This window comes from Camelus dromedarius, chromosome 20 (genome assembly GCF_036321535.1).
Source record: "Camelus dromedarius isolate mCamDro1 chromosome 20, mCamDro1.pat, whole genome shotgun sequence".
In the NCBI taxonomy this organism is placed as follows: domain Eukaryota; kingdom Metazoa; phylum Chordata; class Mammalia; order Artiodactyla; family Camelidae; genus Camelus; species Camelus dromedarius.
In genome coordinates this window covers 7,365,315-7,384,144 of record NC_087455.1, presented here as the reverse complement: position 1 = coordinate 7,384,144, position 18,830 = coordinate 7,365,315, and the positions used below count along the sequence as shown (strand labels likewise).

The following is an 18,830-nucleotide window of genomic DNA, read 5'->3' as shown; positions in this document are numbered from 1 at the left end:
TGATCAATATATATATATGTGTGTATATATATATATTTTTTTAAGTGAAATAATTGTAGGATTATGTGCTGATAGCCCCAAATAGCAGCAAGAAAAAGCAGCTTAGAATGTAAAATAAATTATACACTTGATTTGTGCTTCTTTGGCTTTAGACCTGCTGAAGTTACAGGTCGCTAGTTTCTGTTCCAGGTGAAATCCCAGCATCCACTAAGCTGGTGTTGTCCTATCGACCCAGCTGGAGCGTGTAACCAGTCTATGGGAAGGGAGGTGAGTGCCTTTTTTTAATTCTGTTTTGTTTCTCCTGGTATATAGTATCATTTAGAAAGTTAATTTTTAATATAAAATTTTATACTGAGTTTCTTACCTTCTTCTTTTCTTCTGTAAGTCATGGTCATTAATCTTCTTTCAAAAGGCGCTTACCTGACACTCTGTAGGCTGCTGCAGGTAGGGCTTTCTGAGCTATATGATGTAAGCAGTGGATTGCATTCTTTGTCACTGCTCAAAGCAAGAATGAACGGTAAGCATTTGAAGGAGAATCTGGGATGAAGTTAAAACCATGAATCCATTGGTTGAGTATGTTTCCTGAAATGCTGGAAAGAAAAGGTGCCAGTAAAAAGAATATTTTCTTTTATGTTCTGCTGTTATTTGGGATTTTCAGCACCTGGACCTACAATTAATTTTAAGAAATTGAAAGTGATCTATAAAAATGTCTATTATGGAAATGTGCTACATATTTTTTGCAATCTGTGCAGTGAAAAATGTCATCCTGAACTGTGTTGAAGTCATGTGGTCAGTTCTAGTCAAGTGTGTACATCTAGAATGTAGACTACCACAGTTAAAAAAAATATTTTTGATATCTTCTGAAAAGTATGAGCATTTTAAATTACCAGGTTTTCAAAAATTTAGTTTTGAAGTGATCAGTTTGAGCAGAGGTTTTTTTTTTTTCCCCCGATTACTTTGGAAATGCAATTTAGAATGGAAATACTTTAGATCAGAAAATGCTTTGTGTCTTCCTACTTGTATATATAAATAAAATGTTCTTTTAAGTATTCAGTGGTGTGATTTCTTGGTTACCGCATAGAAAGATTGATTTAAACATTGGGAACTTTACCTGTTTAATTAAAATTCTCAACTTTTTTTTGCTTTAAAACTGTTATTTTGTTATTCTGGTTATTCAGATGTTTATGAGATGGGACTAACCTTAAAACTTAATTGTTTTCCAAAGTGACGTTGAGCCAGTTTGGTTTGTGGTAAATAAACAAGTTGTAAAAATTAGTTTATTAGACGTATTGGATGTTTATTTTTAATAAGTATTCTAGTCAGACCGTGTTGTATGTTAACATTAAAAACAATGTCAAAATACAAACTACGAAAAGAAAAGTATGTGACAGTATAGTTCCTTTAATTTACATTTCCTTCCATAATTGTTAATTACAAGCACATTAGAAACATTTTAGAATTGTTTTTTATAAAATACTCTCATTTTATGAATGTCTTTTTTCCCAACAAGTTTTTGGCTTGTTTTCACGTAGGACGCGTACTACAATCAGGTTTTGTTTCGGTGGTTCTCAGAGACGCTGGCTTTCCATACTGTCTTCTAAATTTTGAGTACTTTGAGAATTCCTTTATGAAGATATACAGTAAAATTTCTTTTACTAAACCAGCAAAAGATGAGGAGTCAAGTAATGGCACTATGGAAATGCTCTTTAAATTTCCTGTAGTTTTTTTCTTACCTATTCTTTTTCTTCTTGAGCATATGCTGATACAAAAAAGTTTACAGTGTAACTCACTGGTGTTAAAGATTGGCTCATAAGGTGTTTTACTATTTTCAAAACATTTTTTGTGTACATTGTTTTATTGGATTCTCATAGCAAATCCCTTGACAGAGGTACAGCTGCTATTTCTGTTTCACAGTTGAGGAATTCAGAATTTAGAGAATTGAGTGACTTAGCTAAAGTCTCACTCAACCGTAGTATGCAGAGTGACTCTGAACTCAGATCTGATTTCAAACAGGGCTCATTATAGGTGCAGTAGTCTGTTATCTACAGGGAACTTTGAAACATATCTTTAGTTCTCATTCATGGAAGGATCACACCGGTTAATTTTGATAGTGAATCTTTCCGGTGGAAAAATGAAAGAGCAAAACAATGGGTGAACTCTCTAATCATGCAGCTGCAGTGGTGCCCAGGATTAAGAAGTCTTATGATCAGGAACTGTTTTGTCTGATTTCACTTCTAAAGGGTGCAGCATGAATCTCTTTCTTCTAGTTTCTCTTTGTTGGAGATAGAAGACAACTGGGTCTGGAATTTACCCCTGGCATCTTTTAGCATTTCTCTTAACAACTTAAGATTTTCCTCAATGTGGAATCCAGAATTACATGCCCTGCTCTTAGTAAGACTGCAAACATGATTTCTGCTGAATTTAGCAGTTTCCTTTGCTTGTCTGGTTGTACTTACTCTTACTCTTCTTTCTACTTTGTTGATGGCTCTATGTCTTTTTTCAGCGGTGTTGCTTTCTTCCTCCTACTTAAATGTTAGTCTCAAGGCTCAATTTAGCTATAATATTTGAAGCCACCCAGATTATTCCTTGACCTTAAATTCCTCTTTCCCATTAGTATATACTTTGATTGCCATGCCTTTGTTAATGGCTTTCCTTTTGCTTGGAGTGCCTATTGCTTTTCCTTTGCCGTTTTCCCTAGCAGATTCCTGCTTCAGGGTTCAACTCATCTGTCATTTGCCCTGAAGTGTTCCGTTAGTCTTTCTCATCAGTCTTAATTTTGTTGTTCTCCCATAATATTGTGTTTATTCTGTACTGTCTCTCCTCTCACATTGTCTCATAGTTAGGAGCGAAGATGTGATCATTCCAGGCCAGTGGGTTCCTGGGGTTTTCAGCTAGCATCTTTTATCAGCTGTTGCCTCATGAATGAGTAGCATGTTTTCTGGCATATGTAATGGGGTATTCAATAGAAAGTTGGTGAATGAATGTGCTAGGTGCAGTCACATGATGTTTTCAGCTTGTTTCAGTCATGGGGGAGAGAGAGACACAGATTTTGTTTGTTTTCTTTTAATAGCTTATTGTCTTACCTTGTATTTTCAAGACACAGCAGCCATCAACTCGAATTGCTTAATGACCTATGTTAATATAACCTGTGAATTAAGTGCATTTGATGTTGTGAAATTGTTTTTAGTTTCTTGGACAAAGAATTTAATGTATACACAATTTGGTTGAATCTGAATCAGTGGCCTGATAGCTTAGTGGCCTCAGTGGAAGATTAACTCTAGAGATACTATAAATATTAGTTCTAAAAAAATCTTTTGATTGTGAAAATCTAAGTGTTAATACCACTTCTTTACATCTTTCCATAATTTTTACAATAAGCATTTTTAGTTAAAAATAAGACAGTAAAAATTATTTAACCACAAACTAAAAAAATTAACACAGAAAGTATAAATATTTGTACTTCAGAAGAATGGTAGCTAACACAGACCCAGGAAGTTGTAGAGGGAGGGAAATTAAATTGGAGCCTTACAGTGTGTACTTTACCTTGGCCAAGTCAAGTAGCCTTTTCTTTTACTGATAATACTAAGCTGTTGTGATAAATTGGTATCTATACTTTAAAAGCTTTAAAGAATAATGAAATCATATTTTGATTTCTATGAAGTTGACCTTACTTTGAGTGGTATCTTCTTCCTAATAAAGAAAAGTAATTTGCTCAATGGAAATACAGTTGTCCATCATTATCTGCAGGGGGTTGGTTCTAGGACCCTCACGGATACCAAAATCTGTAGATGCTCAAGTCCTTTATATAAAATAGCATAGTATTGCGTATAACCTCTGCACATCCTCCCAAATCATTTTGAGATTACTTGCAAACCTGATACAATGTAAATACTATGTAAATAGTTGTAAATATAGTGTAAATGCTGTGTAAATAGTTGTCAGAGCATGGGAAATTCAAGTTTTGCTTTTTGGAACTTCTTGGAATTTTTCCCCCCAAATATTTTTGATCCACACTTGGTTGAAATATTCCCAAATATTTTTGGTCCACAGTTGGTTGGCAGAACCCAAGGATAGGGAGGGCCAGATTCTTTTAATCTTTCCACAATTACAGCATAAGCGTTTTTCTCTTACTGCTTTTATGATCTGTTGCATTACAGAAAAGAAACATAATTCAGCATTTAAACCCTAAAATACTAAGGTAGAATGTCTTTTAGTATTACACATTTGTCATAGGTTTTCTCTTACTTTAGATTTTACTCTATCAAAGAAATATTTGTTGTTTTCCTATTTTATGTAAGGTCATACAACCAATTAGATTATTGAATTTGATAATCTACCATGTTGATGATTTACTTTGTAAATACAGTTAATTTAATTTTTATATTTGTGTGCATGTGAGTGAAAGTAGCTTTGAAAATGTGATACGTTTTTATTCATTAGTGTAATTAAATTTTAATTAATTTTTAATGCTTCACATGTTTTGTGTTTTTCCTTTGGAGGATTGGATAGCTTTAGTCAAAGCAGCTGCTGCAGCTGCAGCCAAGAATAAAACAGGGAACAAACCTCGAACCAGCGCTAACAGCAATAAAGATAAAGAGAAAGATGAGAGAAAATGGTTTAAAGTACCTTCAAAAAAGGAAGAAACTTCAACCACTATAGCCACACCAGAAATTGAGAAGAAGGAAGATCTGCCCACATCTAGTGAAACATTTGGTACAAAATATGTTCTTACATTCATTCCTTATGGCAGTGGTAAACTTAGATAGTGAATAAGTCAAATCCTTTGGCTATCTGTAATTTGAACAGATACTTAAATTATGAGGCTTTTTTCCCCTAGTATAATACAGTGGTTAACTTTTTTAGCATTTTACAGATCTGAAGTTTCATGGTCTGATATGAGTACTTGATAATGGATGCCCTCCATATTCTTGAATAGAAATGAGTTGAATTTTTGATTTGTAACTTCTCGATAGTAGGTTTTGGGATTATGTTGTGTGTTTTTGTTTTATATTCTTTAACCATTTAAATGCTTCTGCATGTATTTTAATATATAATATGGAAAAAAGCAGTACGTCATTTCTTTCCTAAAGCATTACTGCTTAGTAGTTTTCTTATTTCTAATATATTGGTCTGGGGAGATTTGTGTTTTTTTAAAGTTCTATGTCAAGCTCTAGATTAAGAAAAATTAAGTGCAAAGCATTTTTACTACTTTTCTATTAAAAAAATTCATGTGTTTTAACTTTGGGTTCTAGATAAACTCTCATATATATATATATTCTATTAAAAGTAGGACTTCATGTAGAGAACGTTCCAAAGATGGTCTTTCCACAGCCAGAGAGCACATTATCAAACAAGAGGAAAAATAATCAAGGCAACTCATTTCAGGCAAAGAGAGCTCGACTTAACAAGATTACTGGTAAACTACAATGATTCTTTCTTGCGGGGAATGGAGGGTTTGATTTTTGAGTAGCTTGTTTTTGTTTTTTAATAAAGGAAAATGTATCTTTTGGTTTAGTATAGCTAAACTGATTAATAAGAAAGATAGTTGCTTTGTTTCTTCAAGATCATCATCTTTGAATACCTCGGCTTTTCCTGTTGTAAAATGTGAAGAGTATCACGTGTCTTCTACCTACCTCACAGGGATGTTGTGAGGGCCTGTAGGGTCAAATGTTACAAAATCCCATAGGTTTAAAATCACGTTGGTGGTAGGAGTAGTTTCTCTAAGAATTGAATTATCTGCTTTTGCCAACTTGTGACATAATATCTGAGGTTCTGCATCTTAAACATTCTTACTCTTGACCAGTCCCATTAAGGAGGGTACCATATATGGTTGGAAAGATGAATACCGAATTAAATTCATTTCCTGATTCTGTTAATTCCCAATGTAAAAGTAATTCTATAAGTTTCTAAAATTTCTATCCTTATCTTCAGGTTGGTCTCTAGAATCTGGGCTTATTTCTCTGTGACTTGTTGTAATTTAGGAAATAAAGTACTAGAATTATGAAAAACACTGGAAATTCTAGCCTGGTTAGTGTTCATAGAAGAAGCAGCCAGTCATACTAGGTCCCATCACTTCCAGGGCCTGTTCAGCCTAATGATTCTAGTCTAAAAAAATTGTGAATATATTGTATTATTCTCAGATATGTTAAAATGGGAGCTAAAGTACTTTTACTAATATTCAGTTATATGCTCTTATTTTAAGGACAAATGATTTTTCGTGCCTTTGGCCTAATAAAGCTATGCAAACCTTTGGTGACATTCTTTTAAATAATTTCAAAAAGCTTGATTTCATTGTCAGATCCAAGAAGAACTGTAAATTAAACATTGTGACCATTTTCTAAAGAGTGTAAGCTTGCTGAAAGGTGGTTCTGCAGCCGAGGGCTCTTTAGAACCAGTTTTATTGTAATATTCATGTAAGTAGCTATGATTGGTGTCAGCAAGTGAGAATACTTAGTCTTGCCGTTTGTTCATATTATTTTTGTGCCTTTCTCTGATAAAGGAGATATTTGGCCTCAGGACAGGAAATATTTCAAATCAGTTTACCCATTTCCATTCCACCTTTTCCTTGGAAACTGTTAGCTTTGGAAAGAGCCAAAATGTTGTCCTAATGATTATTACTATGACAACTTGAGACTTCAGTTTTGCCGTAGAGTAATGGAACCCAGTGTTTCGTACTGTGAAATAGTACTTCTAATTCCTGTGATACCAAGATTGAAACAGCATTATTTGAGGGAACCAGGATCAAGGAAGATGGAAATGACACTGACACTGCAGCTGCCAGCTTACCGGCATCATGATCTTTCCTACAATCTGGATAATCTTGAGTTTAGTTTCAGTCAGTATACTCTTACTTGTGTGTTACTGAGAAGTTCAAGCTCAACATTTAAAGAAGTAAAGTAAGAAAACAGCTCAGTCCACAATGATGCAGTATCTCCGATGGCCTTGAAAAGACAGTAGTGGGGCAAAAAAACATTTTACCACGAACCTCAAGGCAGTTCTGATACTGGTTGCTTTAGTCATACTCTGTGCCTTCTGTGGAGGGACTTTGTCTTCACCTTCCTTTGGGGATCTCAAATCAGCAAGTAATAGTTTTGGCAGCAGTAGAAAACATAAGATTTTATAAATATGAAACCGTTATAGTTTTTTCCCTTTATTTACTCAGAAGGTTTAAATGTATGTTAATTTTTAATAGTTTATTTCTGCATCTGTTTTTTATTTCATGTTACAACTATCTCATGCAAAAATATAATAGATATTTTAAAATTGTCTTTGATGGTTGAAACTTGGGCTCACCTCTGTACAGTAAATTTTGTTTGTAGACCATAAAAAGAGATGAGTGCTAATATAAAATAGCAGTTTTGTTACGGAATTATGGTGTATTTTAAATTTATCAAGCTTATACGTGTCTTTTTGTCCCTTTACTACTGAGAGGAAGAGGCTGGTATCATGGCAGCATCTCAGCCTGCTTTGATGTATTTGTCCCCACACCATTTTATTTATCTTTTAAATAGTTTTAACAAGAAATAAGTGGACCAACCACTGGATACATTTAATTGATGTATTTATTCATTCTCTTTCTGTTCCCTTTTCCACATATACACTCTATGGAGATTCTAAACCTGACTTCCAAATAAGGAATGGTATAGGATGGCTTTTTTCAAGTTTTTCAAATAAGTAGACATGAAATTATTATTGCATAGTACATACGTGTTCTTCTAGAATCTTATTTTTCATTATGTCATATACCTTACTGGTAGTTATATACTTCTCACATACTGATTTAGAACAAACAGTTTTACAGAGAGAATCAAGAGTTCCCATACTTTGGGACAAAGTTCCTAGCAAACTGCAAGCAGACTGAGTAGATTTTAAAATACAGGTTGTCAGAGAGTAAAAGAAACATCAGCGGTTGGTACATTGTTTGTAGTGGTTCTAGGAGTGCCTGGATGTTTAGCCAATTTAGATGTTAGTACAGCTTAAGGAATTTAAAACCTAATTAAAAAAAAAAACCCAGAGGGTTAAATTGGCCAGTAAAATGTTATTGATAATAATATCAAAGAATATTTGGCTCTTGATCTCAGCAGGGATGTTGTGCTTTGGAGTCTCTGGGTGAAAAGTAGACCATGAATTTAACCTCTTTGCTCTCTTTCCTCCCCATTGCCATTCCAAGATGCTCTGGCTTCTATTCTGTTTATTCCTATTGGCAGCAGGAGACCAGCTGTATATTTTATAGCTGAAGGAGACTATTGGGAAGTTATCACTGTGGCTGGGACTCATGAAAATTTTATATTCTACTTCCACCTGATACTTAAATAATTTCTTGAAACTGCATAATACATTCTGTTAAGATGTTTACTCTATAGATAATATTCTTTGGAGGAGGACTTATTAGTAATATATTTATAATTCATACATACTTGCACGTAACTAAAATTAATTTTATTTGTATTTATTTCCTTGCAATTAATTCCACTTATTTTTGAAGGATATTGCATTTCTCCCCAGAATGTTAGCAGACCAAGATAACAGATTTTCGACTGCTTCTTAAGGCAGCAGTAGTCAGAGTCATCTCCTCAAGGGCATATAAAATTTTTTTGTCCCTTTTTTGTTTTATTTGGTAACTCTTTTGTAAGTTGGTGTTGTATATAAAGTATGAAAAGCTTTTTATTGAACATGTTTGAGGCTTTTGAGTTCACTAGCTACCAAGTATTGTATTTTATAATCTAATTTTAAGTAGTTTTTATTAAATGCCCCATTACTTTAATAAGAACATTATAATGCTTTATTTTTCTTTCACAGACCATTAAGTGGGAATCACTTTTAATTAATTGGGTCTACAATATCTTAATTTAAATTCATGTAGTATGGATGAATTATTTTCTTTTAAAACTTTTGTTACTTTATTTTTATTTTTGTAGTTTGTGATCTACTCCATCTATTGATGAGATTTAAAAGTATTTCTACAGCTTATGTGAAAGGAAACAAAACAATGTAAGACATTTAGTAGATTGAATAGCGAATGTTTGTCCTATTTGAATGCCCCTTAGAAATAGGGACTCTACTCAGTTCCCTGCAAAAGAAGAACCTGACTTCCTAATTATTTTCAGTAGTTTTGATTTTCAGAAATATTAGCTACAGAAGGAAAACCTAGTGAATGCAGTCTTAAATGTTAAAGGAATAGTTCATGCTACATCTTTTTTAGTCATCTGAAAATATGTTCAGAAGTTATTTTAGTAAGGATTGAATTTATGATTTATAAACTATTTTTGTAAAATTACTTATACATTGGGTCTTCCCCGCCCCACCCCCCCCCCCCTTTAAACCTACACTTGATACTGTGTGGGACTTGGACAGTGTGGTTTATCTCAGACTGCACCAAATGGCAGTTTTAATGGCAGTCATTGAGGTATCATAATCATGTTTTATGCTCAGCCTTTTCTATTTTAAACTACAATTCTCAGCGGTAGATTATTCAACTTTATTATTAGTAAAGGAAAAGTGTTTTTTGCCCGATTTAACAGTTGGCTCTAGTACTATTTAAGAATACAATTGTAATATTTGTATTTCTACTTAGATTCTGTAACATCTTTGAGATAATTACCTGAAAAGGTCTAGATATTGTCACAGGGGTAACTCGAAGTTATGTGGCATCTGGGGGCACCTTTTTTCTATTAAATATGCTGTAGACAACTTCCATAATATAGGTGGTATAATTGCTGAAGTGAGCTTACTATTATGTTGTTGATCATTAAACGTGCTTCCTTTGAAGCCAGGGTTTTGTGTGGCCAACTTTGAAATGACACAAAAATGATATTTGGTGACCTTTTATGTGCACGGTGGCCATAAACAGAAACAGATGTGAACAAGGGTTATAAGTTTGGCACCATTGAAGGTACCTATCTGGCGCTTAGCAAAGAATCTTGACTAAGTAAATGCCTTTAATTTCTAAATTAAAGCAGTTTTAATGTCTTGTAAAGCTAATTAAATATATTCCAGATAAAATATTGTCTTCTAAAATTGAATATTAGTGGTGTACATTGGAGGAAACTGGAACTTCCAGTTTACATCATTGTTTACAGCAATTGTTTGCATCAGTTGTTTACATCAGTTGTAGATTTATATCGATTTACTACTTAGTAATAATAGATTTACATCGATTGTTTACATCAGTTGTAGAATGAGGCTATAATATTAAGAGCAAATGTTGTAGGAAGGACCTATACTCTTTATTCTATTAACATAAAAGGCATCTATCTGTGTTTTCACCACTTTTGTAAGAAGATAAGCTACCACTGGGTATAGAGATACACCTGTAAAGCTTAGGCTAAAGGATCCAAGTGAAATAAAAAATTGGGAGTAAGTCTTTAGCTAATAATACAACAACAAAAATTTTATATTCTAGTATTTGGAAGAATTTATTATATCTTAATTCTATATTTTATTTCAGTTGTATAGACAAAGCCTATATTATGAGTGTTAAAAAATCTAAACCTTAGATTTTTGGACGTTAAGCTGTAGAAATTTATATTTGTACAGAATAAATGTGTATGAGTGTGATTTTTTTAAAAGGATATTTTTAGTTAATTTTTTAATTTTAAAAACGAATTATATGAGCAGCTTTCAAGTTCTAATTTAGCCCACAGAGTCATTTTTCAGGGTGTTTGTATTATTAACAAGTAAACTTCTGAGAGTATTTACTTCCTATGACAAAGCATAGAGGATTTCAACTGCTTACATTTTTGAGAAGTTAATTAGGGTGAAAGTCACTATTTTTTCTAATAAGCAATTTCTGTACAATTTTTCTCAAGGTTTGTTGGCATCCAAAGCTGTTGGGGTTGATGGTGCTGAAAAAAAGGAAGACTACAATGAAACGGCTCCAATGCTGGAGCAGGTATGAAATGGTAGCATTTGATTTTTTTCAAGGTTCTCAACTGGAATGATCACGGAGCTATAGTATCCACATAATTGAAATTGCCCTTTTGATCAGATATGGGAAATAGGAAGCTAATTAATTGATGATATATTTTTAACTCTGCCTTCTCCAAGGTATACAGATAAACTACAGACTTCATTACTGTTTGTTTTCAATAGACTGGCATTAAAGCCTTTGTCTCCAACATTTGAAGACCTGGAGACAGGCATCCCCAGGGTATAGGCTTCCAGCTGGATCACCTTTAACTAGCTTACAAAAAGACCCTTACACAAATACTTTTCATTTGTGAGTTAAAACAGGGTTTTTTGACATCTAATAAAGCTTCTTTTGTAAGAAGTTTCTTTTATATTGTAACAATTGGTGTTGTTAGACTGACTGTGTTTTATGAATTGATCAATGAGCCATACATTTTTGCTAGGATGTATATTTTAATAACTACAAAAAAAAAATTTAAAAAAACTATTAAGGGTCTGTCTTTAAACCACCTAATAGAGGAATTTAAAAATGAAGGTTGCAGTTGCTAGATTTTGCCTTGGCTACCTTCAGATTCCCACAATAACCTGTACATAATGGACTGTGCATGCTTTTCATTCTCTAAGGGCTTAACTTCTTGGGCACTGTAAGACTATAAGAACACAGTAATAGCCATAACTGGATTTCTTTGGTTCTCCTGTTTTAAAATCTGAGCCTTAATGTAGTTTTAATATATCCTTTTTGTATTATTTTAATTTTCTTTATTAGTAGCCTAATCAGGAATACTTTAAAATGAGTATCTTTTGCTCTTCTCTATATGCATTTTAAAAAATAGTCCAAATTTAATTGATATTGTATTGAGTTTTTCAGGGTTAGTTTAGGCCTGATTTGATAACAGTGCATTGTTTTAGTGCCTCCATTAATGTTGTATTAAATCAATGGTCTTTTAAATTTAATGATATGTCAGCAAATCATACCTTCTGATTTTCTGTGGTCATCAAACGGTTAAGTCTTTGCCGTTATTGTTGAGTATATCAACCAAATTTTAAGTGACTTTTTTTTACTGTGTATTACTATATTCAACGTCCCAAATATAACAATATTTTGTATTTTCACCACTGTTTATGGTATTCTCAGAATGCAGTAAATCAGGGACTTGGGTAATAAAATGTTTCTGGAAAATTCATTACAATGTCAATCTTTCATTATGCACAATCCTGCTGAAATGAATGTGATTGTGAAAATTACTTATTATATGTGGAAGTTAGTGTAGAGGGCAGTGCCCATTTCCGAGAGACGTAGAGAAAACAACATTCTGAAACTGAGCTTAAAAAAAAGGAAAGAAAAATTGACTAACTCGGCTGTTCTTATTTACATAATTATAGAATTTTTAAGAGTCCTTGCCAGTTTTGTAACAAAGAGACCAATAATCATTAATGAAAACTTTTGTAAATTATTTTAGATTTTTAAGGAACATAATGCTATTCCCTCATTTTTTGTCATTCAGGTTGATTTCAATGGGAAATGTTTTGTAACCAAACTTAATTTTTATACTGAGTGTTTGCCCTGCTTCAGAGTTAAAAAGCCGAGTTATAAAATTCTTAATTACATCTCAGTTGGTATCAACAATAGACTTGAAGGAGAGGTATTGATTGTCACTAACCTCTGTTGTCCTAATGAGTAAAATATTGCTACTCATGACATAGATTTATAACAGGCCTAAGGCCAAAACTTACTGTGCTAAGGGATTTATTTATTTACATTAAAAAAAAAATTCAAACTCTGTGGTCTTGAACCCCAGTTCTCAGATGATTAATTATAGGTTATTTAATTGTATTAGGGAATTGTCATGTTATATTTACTTTTGGATAAACCCTGCATTCGATGCATAATTCAGTAAGTTTAGAAAAATGTTAATTTGTCCTTGTTTAGAAGTTAAGCACCTTATCAAGATATTAATTTAAGTTTTAAAATCTTGTTTTATAACTTTGTAACTCGAGAGTAATGGATGCTGTAGTGATGTCTCTCACATATGTGAAGATGAACAATAAAATTGTTTATTTACAAGTAATGGCTCTAATTACTTTTCTGGCAACACCTTTTATGATAAGCTTAGGAATCCTTTCCGTTTATGGAGTCCCTTTTTCAAATGATTAATCTGCACTTATACACATATGTAACGAGTAAATTCAAGAATAGAAATGATGACAACTGAATGCCTGAGACGCTTGACACCAGCCCTTTTATGTGGTGTGTCCAACATGCCATCTGTAGCCCATTCGAAGGTGCCATACTTAATACCAGATATTCACGTTTTTTCCACCAAAATTTGAGCGCCTTGTATTTGGTGGGAACAGAAAAACTGGTCCCTAGACTGATCTTTCATATTCCAGAGAACTGCAGACTGCAGAGCTGATGGTCATCCCTCACAAAAGATACGGAAGTAAAAAGGTTTCTTGGGGACAAGCATGTTGTTCTTAGAGCTGGCCGTTTGATTCTTTATAGAGGCCTATCTTGGTATAGTTTTTTAAAAAAAGTATATCTCATACTTTGCCTTAGATACGTATATCAAAAAGAGATACAGTATAGACATTCCAACACCATAGATTGCAAATCCATCCAATGTGGCTATTCTCTGTTCTCTTTGGACACGTTCACATATAGTTTTACATATGTAGGCCATTTTACTGCCAAATGAATAAAGATATTCTTTATGAAAGAACTGACAAAGTTCTAATTTTTTTTTAAAAGTATCAGTTGGCAGGAAGAAGGTAAAAACTCTCATCTAAGAATGCGACGTATTTTGTTTTTAAATCCAATGTTTTTAACTTACACTTGGTTTTACTCCTTGGTTTTTTTTTTTTTTGTTGTTGTTGCTTGTTTTGTATTGTTTTTTTAGTCTTTTAACTCTGTATTGCTGGTGGCTTTGATTTCATGATGCATTATGCTTATGAAACTTTAGCTTTCAGCACTAAAATGAGTTAAAGATAATGTTTCGTTAATTTGGTCATTGTTTTCCTGTTGAGATCTTTCTTTAAAGGGAAATTGTCCACTTAGACCTCTGCACTGAACTTGATAAAGGAAATTACAAGAAAACATCTGAAAGTCAGAACTTAAATGTACTGCTCTAATGCTCTAAAACATGAAAATGCTGTTTATTTACCTAATTATTATTAATGTCATTGGTAATTATGGTTTCAAAAGAGGTGTATTTCAATTTAATACTGAAAATATTTGTCCAGTAAGGTAGCTTTTTATATTCTGAGAATATTATAAATAATACATTTTAAAACAAATTTAGGTGACAAGTTGACAGCATCCCTTTAAAGACAGCCTATTCAACTTTTAGTTAATAATTTGTGGGGTTCTTTTTGGTTTTTCATTTGTAATAGAAATGTTATATGTTGCTTAACAATGTTTTTGGATACTAAAGTTGCTTAACAATCAAAATAGAATACAAGAACAAAAATGAAGAAACCAAAATAAAAATATCAATTTTTTATTATTTATTCAGGCGATTTCACCTAAACCTCAAAGTCAGAAAAAAAATGAAGCTGACATTAGCAGTTCTGCCAACACTCAGAAACCTGCACTGTTATCCTCAACTTTGTCTTCAGGGAAGGCTCGCAGCAAGAAATGCAAACATGAATCTGGAGATTCTTCTGGGTGTATAAAACCCCCTAAATCACCACTTTCCCCAGAATTAATACAAGTCGAGGATTTGACGCTTGTATCTCAGCTTTCTTCTTCAATGATAAATAAAACTAGTGAGCACAGATTTTTAAAAAATAGTTACTTATCCTATAAGATACATTAAAAACAGTTTGGTTGTAGTTATATTGTATTTTTATGAAATTGCTTTTTAAAAACTCAGACTTAAGTGGTATATTAGGAAAGGCTTGAAACTATTTCAGGGGCAAAAACCATATGCATTTCTGACTGATTTACTGTACCCAGGTACAGTGACTGTACTGCTGGTTAAGAAGCCTTACCATGTAATACCACAAATTCCACTGTAGTTTGACTCTCCTCAGCTAATAAGCCAAACACAATGAGAGGCCTGATTCATTACAAAAAACAAAACAAAACAAACCATAAAGAGATACAAAAAGACCTGTGGTGGATGTTTTTTAAACTCCTAAGACTGTTCTCATGGATGGATTGTCCCCACTTGTCTGTACCCCTCTTGGCAATAATTTTATTCAGTTCTTATTCTAGAATTTAGAGTGCAAACTTCAGTTTAATCTTACTAATGAATGAGGAAGAATGCTTCCTTGATCTTATTTTTAAAAGATTTTACTGTTTCAATGCCACAATCTTTCAAGAATTAACTTAGTCTTTTTTTAAATAGCCTTTCAACATGGGTTTGGATATATGTAAGACAAGATATGTGTTGACCTTGTGTTTCTCATATTTTAGTATTCCAAGTTAGAGACATATGAAAAATAATTACCTGAAAAGGCACTGGAAAAGATGATTTTCTTTAGCTGTTTATACAATGAATGAATTAGTAACCTCATTATTAAATGAATGTTACACATTTCCTTATGAACCTCTCCATATCATATTTTACACAATAATTGAAAATGGCAGCATTGAAAAGACTTCTGTGAGTCAAATGTATTAACCTCCTATTCAATTGCTTTTTTTTTTTTTTTTTTTTTGCCAAACCGTATTTTTCAGCTTTTGATCAGGTTTTAGTACTTTTTTTTTGGTTTGGTTCTTTTTAATAAATGGGTAGAAAGGTTAGGAAAAGAGAAACTATTGTTTCTTCATAAGCTTGGTTTCATCATGGCATTTATCATGCAATAGTGTCATTAGTAGTTACTACAATGTCACATGACATTGATACATATTTTATTTTGAAATTGTTTTGTATTTTGGTGGTATAACCACAGTGTTACAGCAGTTGAATTTTATTCTTTTTTAAGAATTATTTTAAGAATGTCTTTTTCATTTTGATTTTTGTGAGATTGTTTTTAAATACCCAAAGCAGCAACCTTTTTAGACCACTCTTATTTCCTCCTTCTAAATGAACATGAGTATATTGGCTTATGTAGTTCTGCCTATTCTAAGTAATCAAACATGTTTACATGCCATGTAGAAAGCAGAAATGAAAGGTTCAAAAAAAGAAATTGCCAAACTTTTGTATTATATATAGTTAGAAGATGCTTAAATGATTCTCCAAGTTATTAAAAACAAAACAACACATGATGGCAAGAACAGTGTCATATTCTTTAAAAATCCCCACTTCTTGATCATTTGATAAAGTACTTAAAGTTGTTTGTGTTTAATTTTTTTTAATGAATCAGGCCCAAACATATGTTTATAAAAGTCCATTTGGGGGACTGAGGGTGGGATAAAATTATTTATGTTAGTTTTATTTTGGCAAGTAAAGTAAAGCACTAACTCTACAATGCATGTCAGATTTTTGTCACCTATGCCCCTGCCTTTTTTTTTTCCTTAGAGTGTTTAGATGTATAATGTAGCAAAAGGCGTGTATATATATATATATATATTTTTAATCTTTGATTATGAAGAGATTATTTTCCCAAAAGAAAAATGGCAACTAACGACAATCTGCAATTAGAGAATTAACTGTAGTCTGTCACTTGGGAAACTACCTGAAAATAATGTTCCATGTTATTTTCTTTTGGTTCTTCTAGATTTAGATAGACGTTTTGATTAAAGCTTGTGAATGAGGGCAGTTTTTGCCTTTGATTACTTTTGGAACATGCCATTCCTTGTGGATACCCTACAACATCAGAGGGCAGAATTTGAATCATTTTTCTCATTTTTCTCCTTAAATATTATAAGATGATCCTGGCATGTATCTGCTTCGTGAACATTGAAGATCTTTTTCTAGGTCCTCCACAGCCTGTGAATCCCCCTAGACCTTTCAAGCATAGTGAGCGGAGAAGAAGATCTCAGCGTTTAGCCACCTTGCCTATGCCTGATGATTCTGTAGAAAAGGTTTCTCCTCCCTCTCCAGCCACTGATGGGAAAGCATTCTCCATCAGTTCTCAAAATCAGCAAGAATCTTCAGTACCAGAGGGTAATGTATATTGATTTCCTATAGAACCAAATGTAAAAGAAGACAAAGAAAACGCTAAGATAAAGCTTATTGAAATATTAAGAAATTTCTACTTTTTCCTTCTTAACATCTTTTGGACTTATAAGCACTTCATTTAATTCTACAAATACTTATTTGGTGCCTTCTTTATTGCCAGACACCGTTGTAACTTACAGAACACTTTGATCCACGTTGATACTGAGACAGTTTATCTGTGTTAACGTATTACATTCTTTATTTTGTATAGTGCCTGATGTTGCACATTTATCACTCGAGAAGCTGGGACCTTGTCTCCCTCTTGACTTAAGTCGTGGTTTGGAAGTTACAGCACCACTAGCCCCAGATCCCTCTTTCCATAATGAATGTCCCAGGGCAGAAAAGGAAGATACACAGATGCTTACAAATCTTCCTCCCAAAGCAGTAACTGATGGAAGAGGAGCTGCAGCAGCATCAGGTAAAGAAGATTTACTTTACAAGTTAGCTAGTCTTGCATTTATAGGGTAAAAACATTTTGATATATAATTATATTATTTTAGTATGTAGTTTCTCTTCATAAATACTTTTATGTAACATCTGTGGGAGATAGGGTTTCTCAGTCTGTTTAAAGTCCTTTTGTGCAACCATTTACTGTCATATTCCCTGGACATACTTATTTTGTTACTTTAATCTACTTCCTTCTTCCTACTTCCTAATATCCCATTTCTACTTAGTAAGAATCATTAGAGCTAAATATAATAACAGAAGTTTTTGGTTTTGAAGCCAGAAAATACTTAATGGAGTCAATACTTAGATTTAAGGATTTTAATAGAATTTAACATTTAAATTAACTATGTGCCTGTATCTTAAATATAATCTATATTTTGGAGCAGTATCTTCCAAATATAATTTTTTATACTGCTATTTTGGAAGTCTAGTATGTAAAATTAGCCATGTTCAATAAGACATTTTTTGGATGATTTTATGATACTTATTGTAATCTGAAACCTTTCAGAGATACTTCATAAACTTGATATTTTAATCTATTGGAATATTAATTTAGATTTCCCTTATATGGTTGCATTGTTTTATTTGGAAGTTTTATACAATTTTAACCTCAACCAAAGAGTATATATAATTAAGAAAAAGGGCAAATAGTAACTTCAAATGCTTTTTCAGTAAATTACTAATTTGAAATTAGATAAATGAAGGAGATCTGAATTGAGGCAGTTCTGAAATGGGGCAAAACATAAAACTGTTTTTTGATTTGCAGCCAAAGAGTATTGGGGAGAATTGTTTTTAATAGCATCTTCCCTGAACTCATTTTATCAAATCCTTGAATGAAGCATAAAATAGAGCTTGCTCTTTTCTGGTGCTGGTATATATTAAAATAAAATGATTGAAGTAACTTAAGAAACATACAGGTTTAACTTCTTATTCCTTCTTTCAAAGTGAAAATGTAACTATTAAAAATGCAATTTTCTATAATTCCAGTAATCAATAAAGATGGAAGTTATTTTGTGCCTGATAGTGTTTCTATATCTTGTTTTAAAAAATTAAGTGTCCAAATTTGAAGATTTGTAGGCTTTGAAGATTCGTAGTCATTTCCCAAATATGATTCATTGTCTTTGGGCTCTTTCACAAGATTTCTGAATTATCATTAACCTTTGAGATACATTTCCTGGCAGAGGTCATGCAGTTCTTTAACAACCTGGAATTTATTGCTGTACTGAATATGTGAAAAATATGTTCAAGTTATGATAAATAATTCATTGGGGAAGTTATTATTACTACTTTAAGTATTTTTATTGAAGTATAGTTAGTTTACAACATTGTATCAATTTCTGTTGTATAGTACAATACTTCAGTCATACA

At 32.6% G+C, this 18,830-nt stretch overlaps 1 protein-coding gene across 7 annotated transcripts in view; it reads left to right on the top strand.

Moving 5' to 3' along the window:
• PHF20L1 (PHD finger protein 20 like 1) overlaps positions 1 to 18,830 on the top strand; it is a 68,948-nt gene that overhangs the window by 22,142 nt on the left and 27,976 nt on the right. For 4 of the 7 annotated variants that reach the window (XM_064476832.1, XM_064476828.1, XM_064476829.1 and 1 more), the window contains exons 6-12: positions 190 to 267; positions 4,500 to 4,713; positions 5,288 to 5,416; positions 10,809 to 10,891; positions 14,421 to 14,673; positions 16,773 to 16,961; positions 17,227 to 17,433. In XM_064476832.1, coding sequence (XP_064332902.1) covers positions 190 to 267; positions 4,500 to 4,713; positions 5,288 to 5,416; positions 10,809 to 10,891; positions 14,421 to 14,673; positions 16,773 to 16,961; positions 17,227 to 17,433 — 1,153 coding nt within the window. The remainder of the gene's footprint in view (positions 1 to 189; positions 268 to 4,499; positions 4,714 to 5,287; positions 5,417 to 10,808; positions 10,892 to 14,420; positions 14,674 to 16,772; positions 16,962 to 17,226; positions 17,434 to 18,830) is intronic. The other 3 variants (XM_031439656.2, XM_031439657.2, XM_064476831.1) reach the window with 3 other exon arrangements.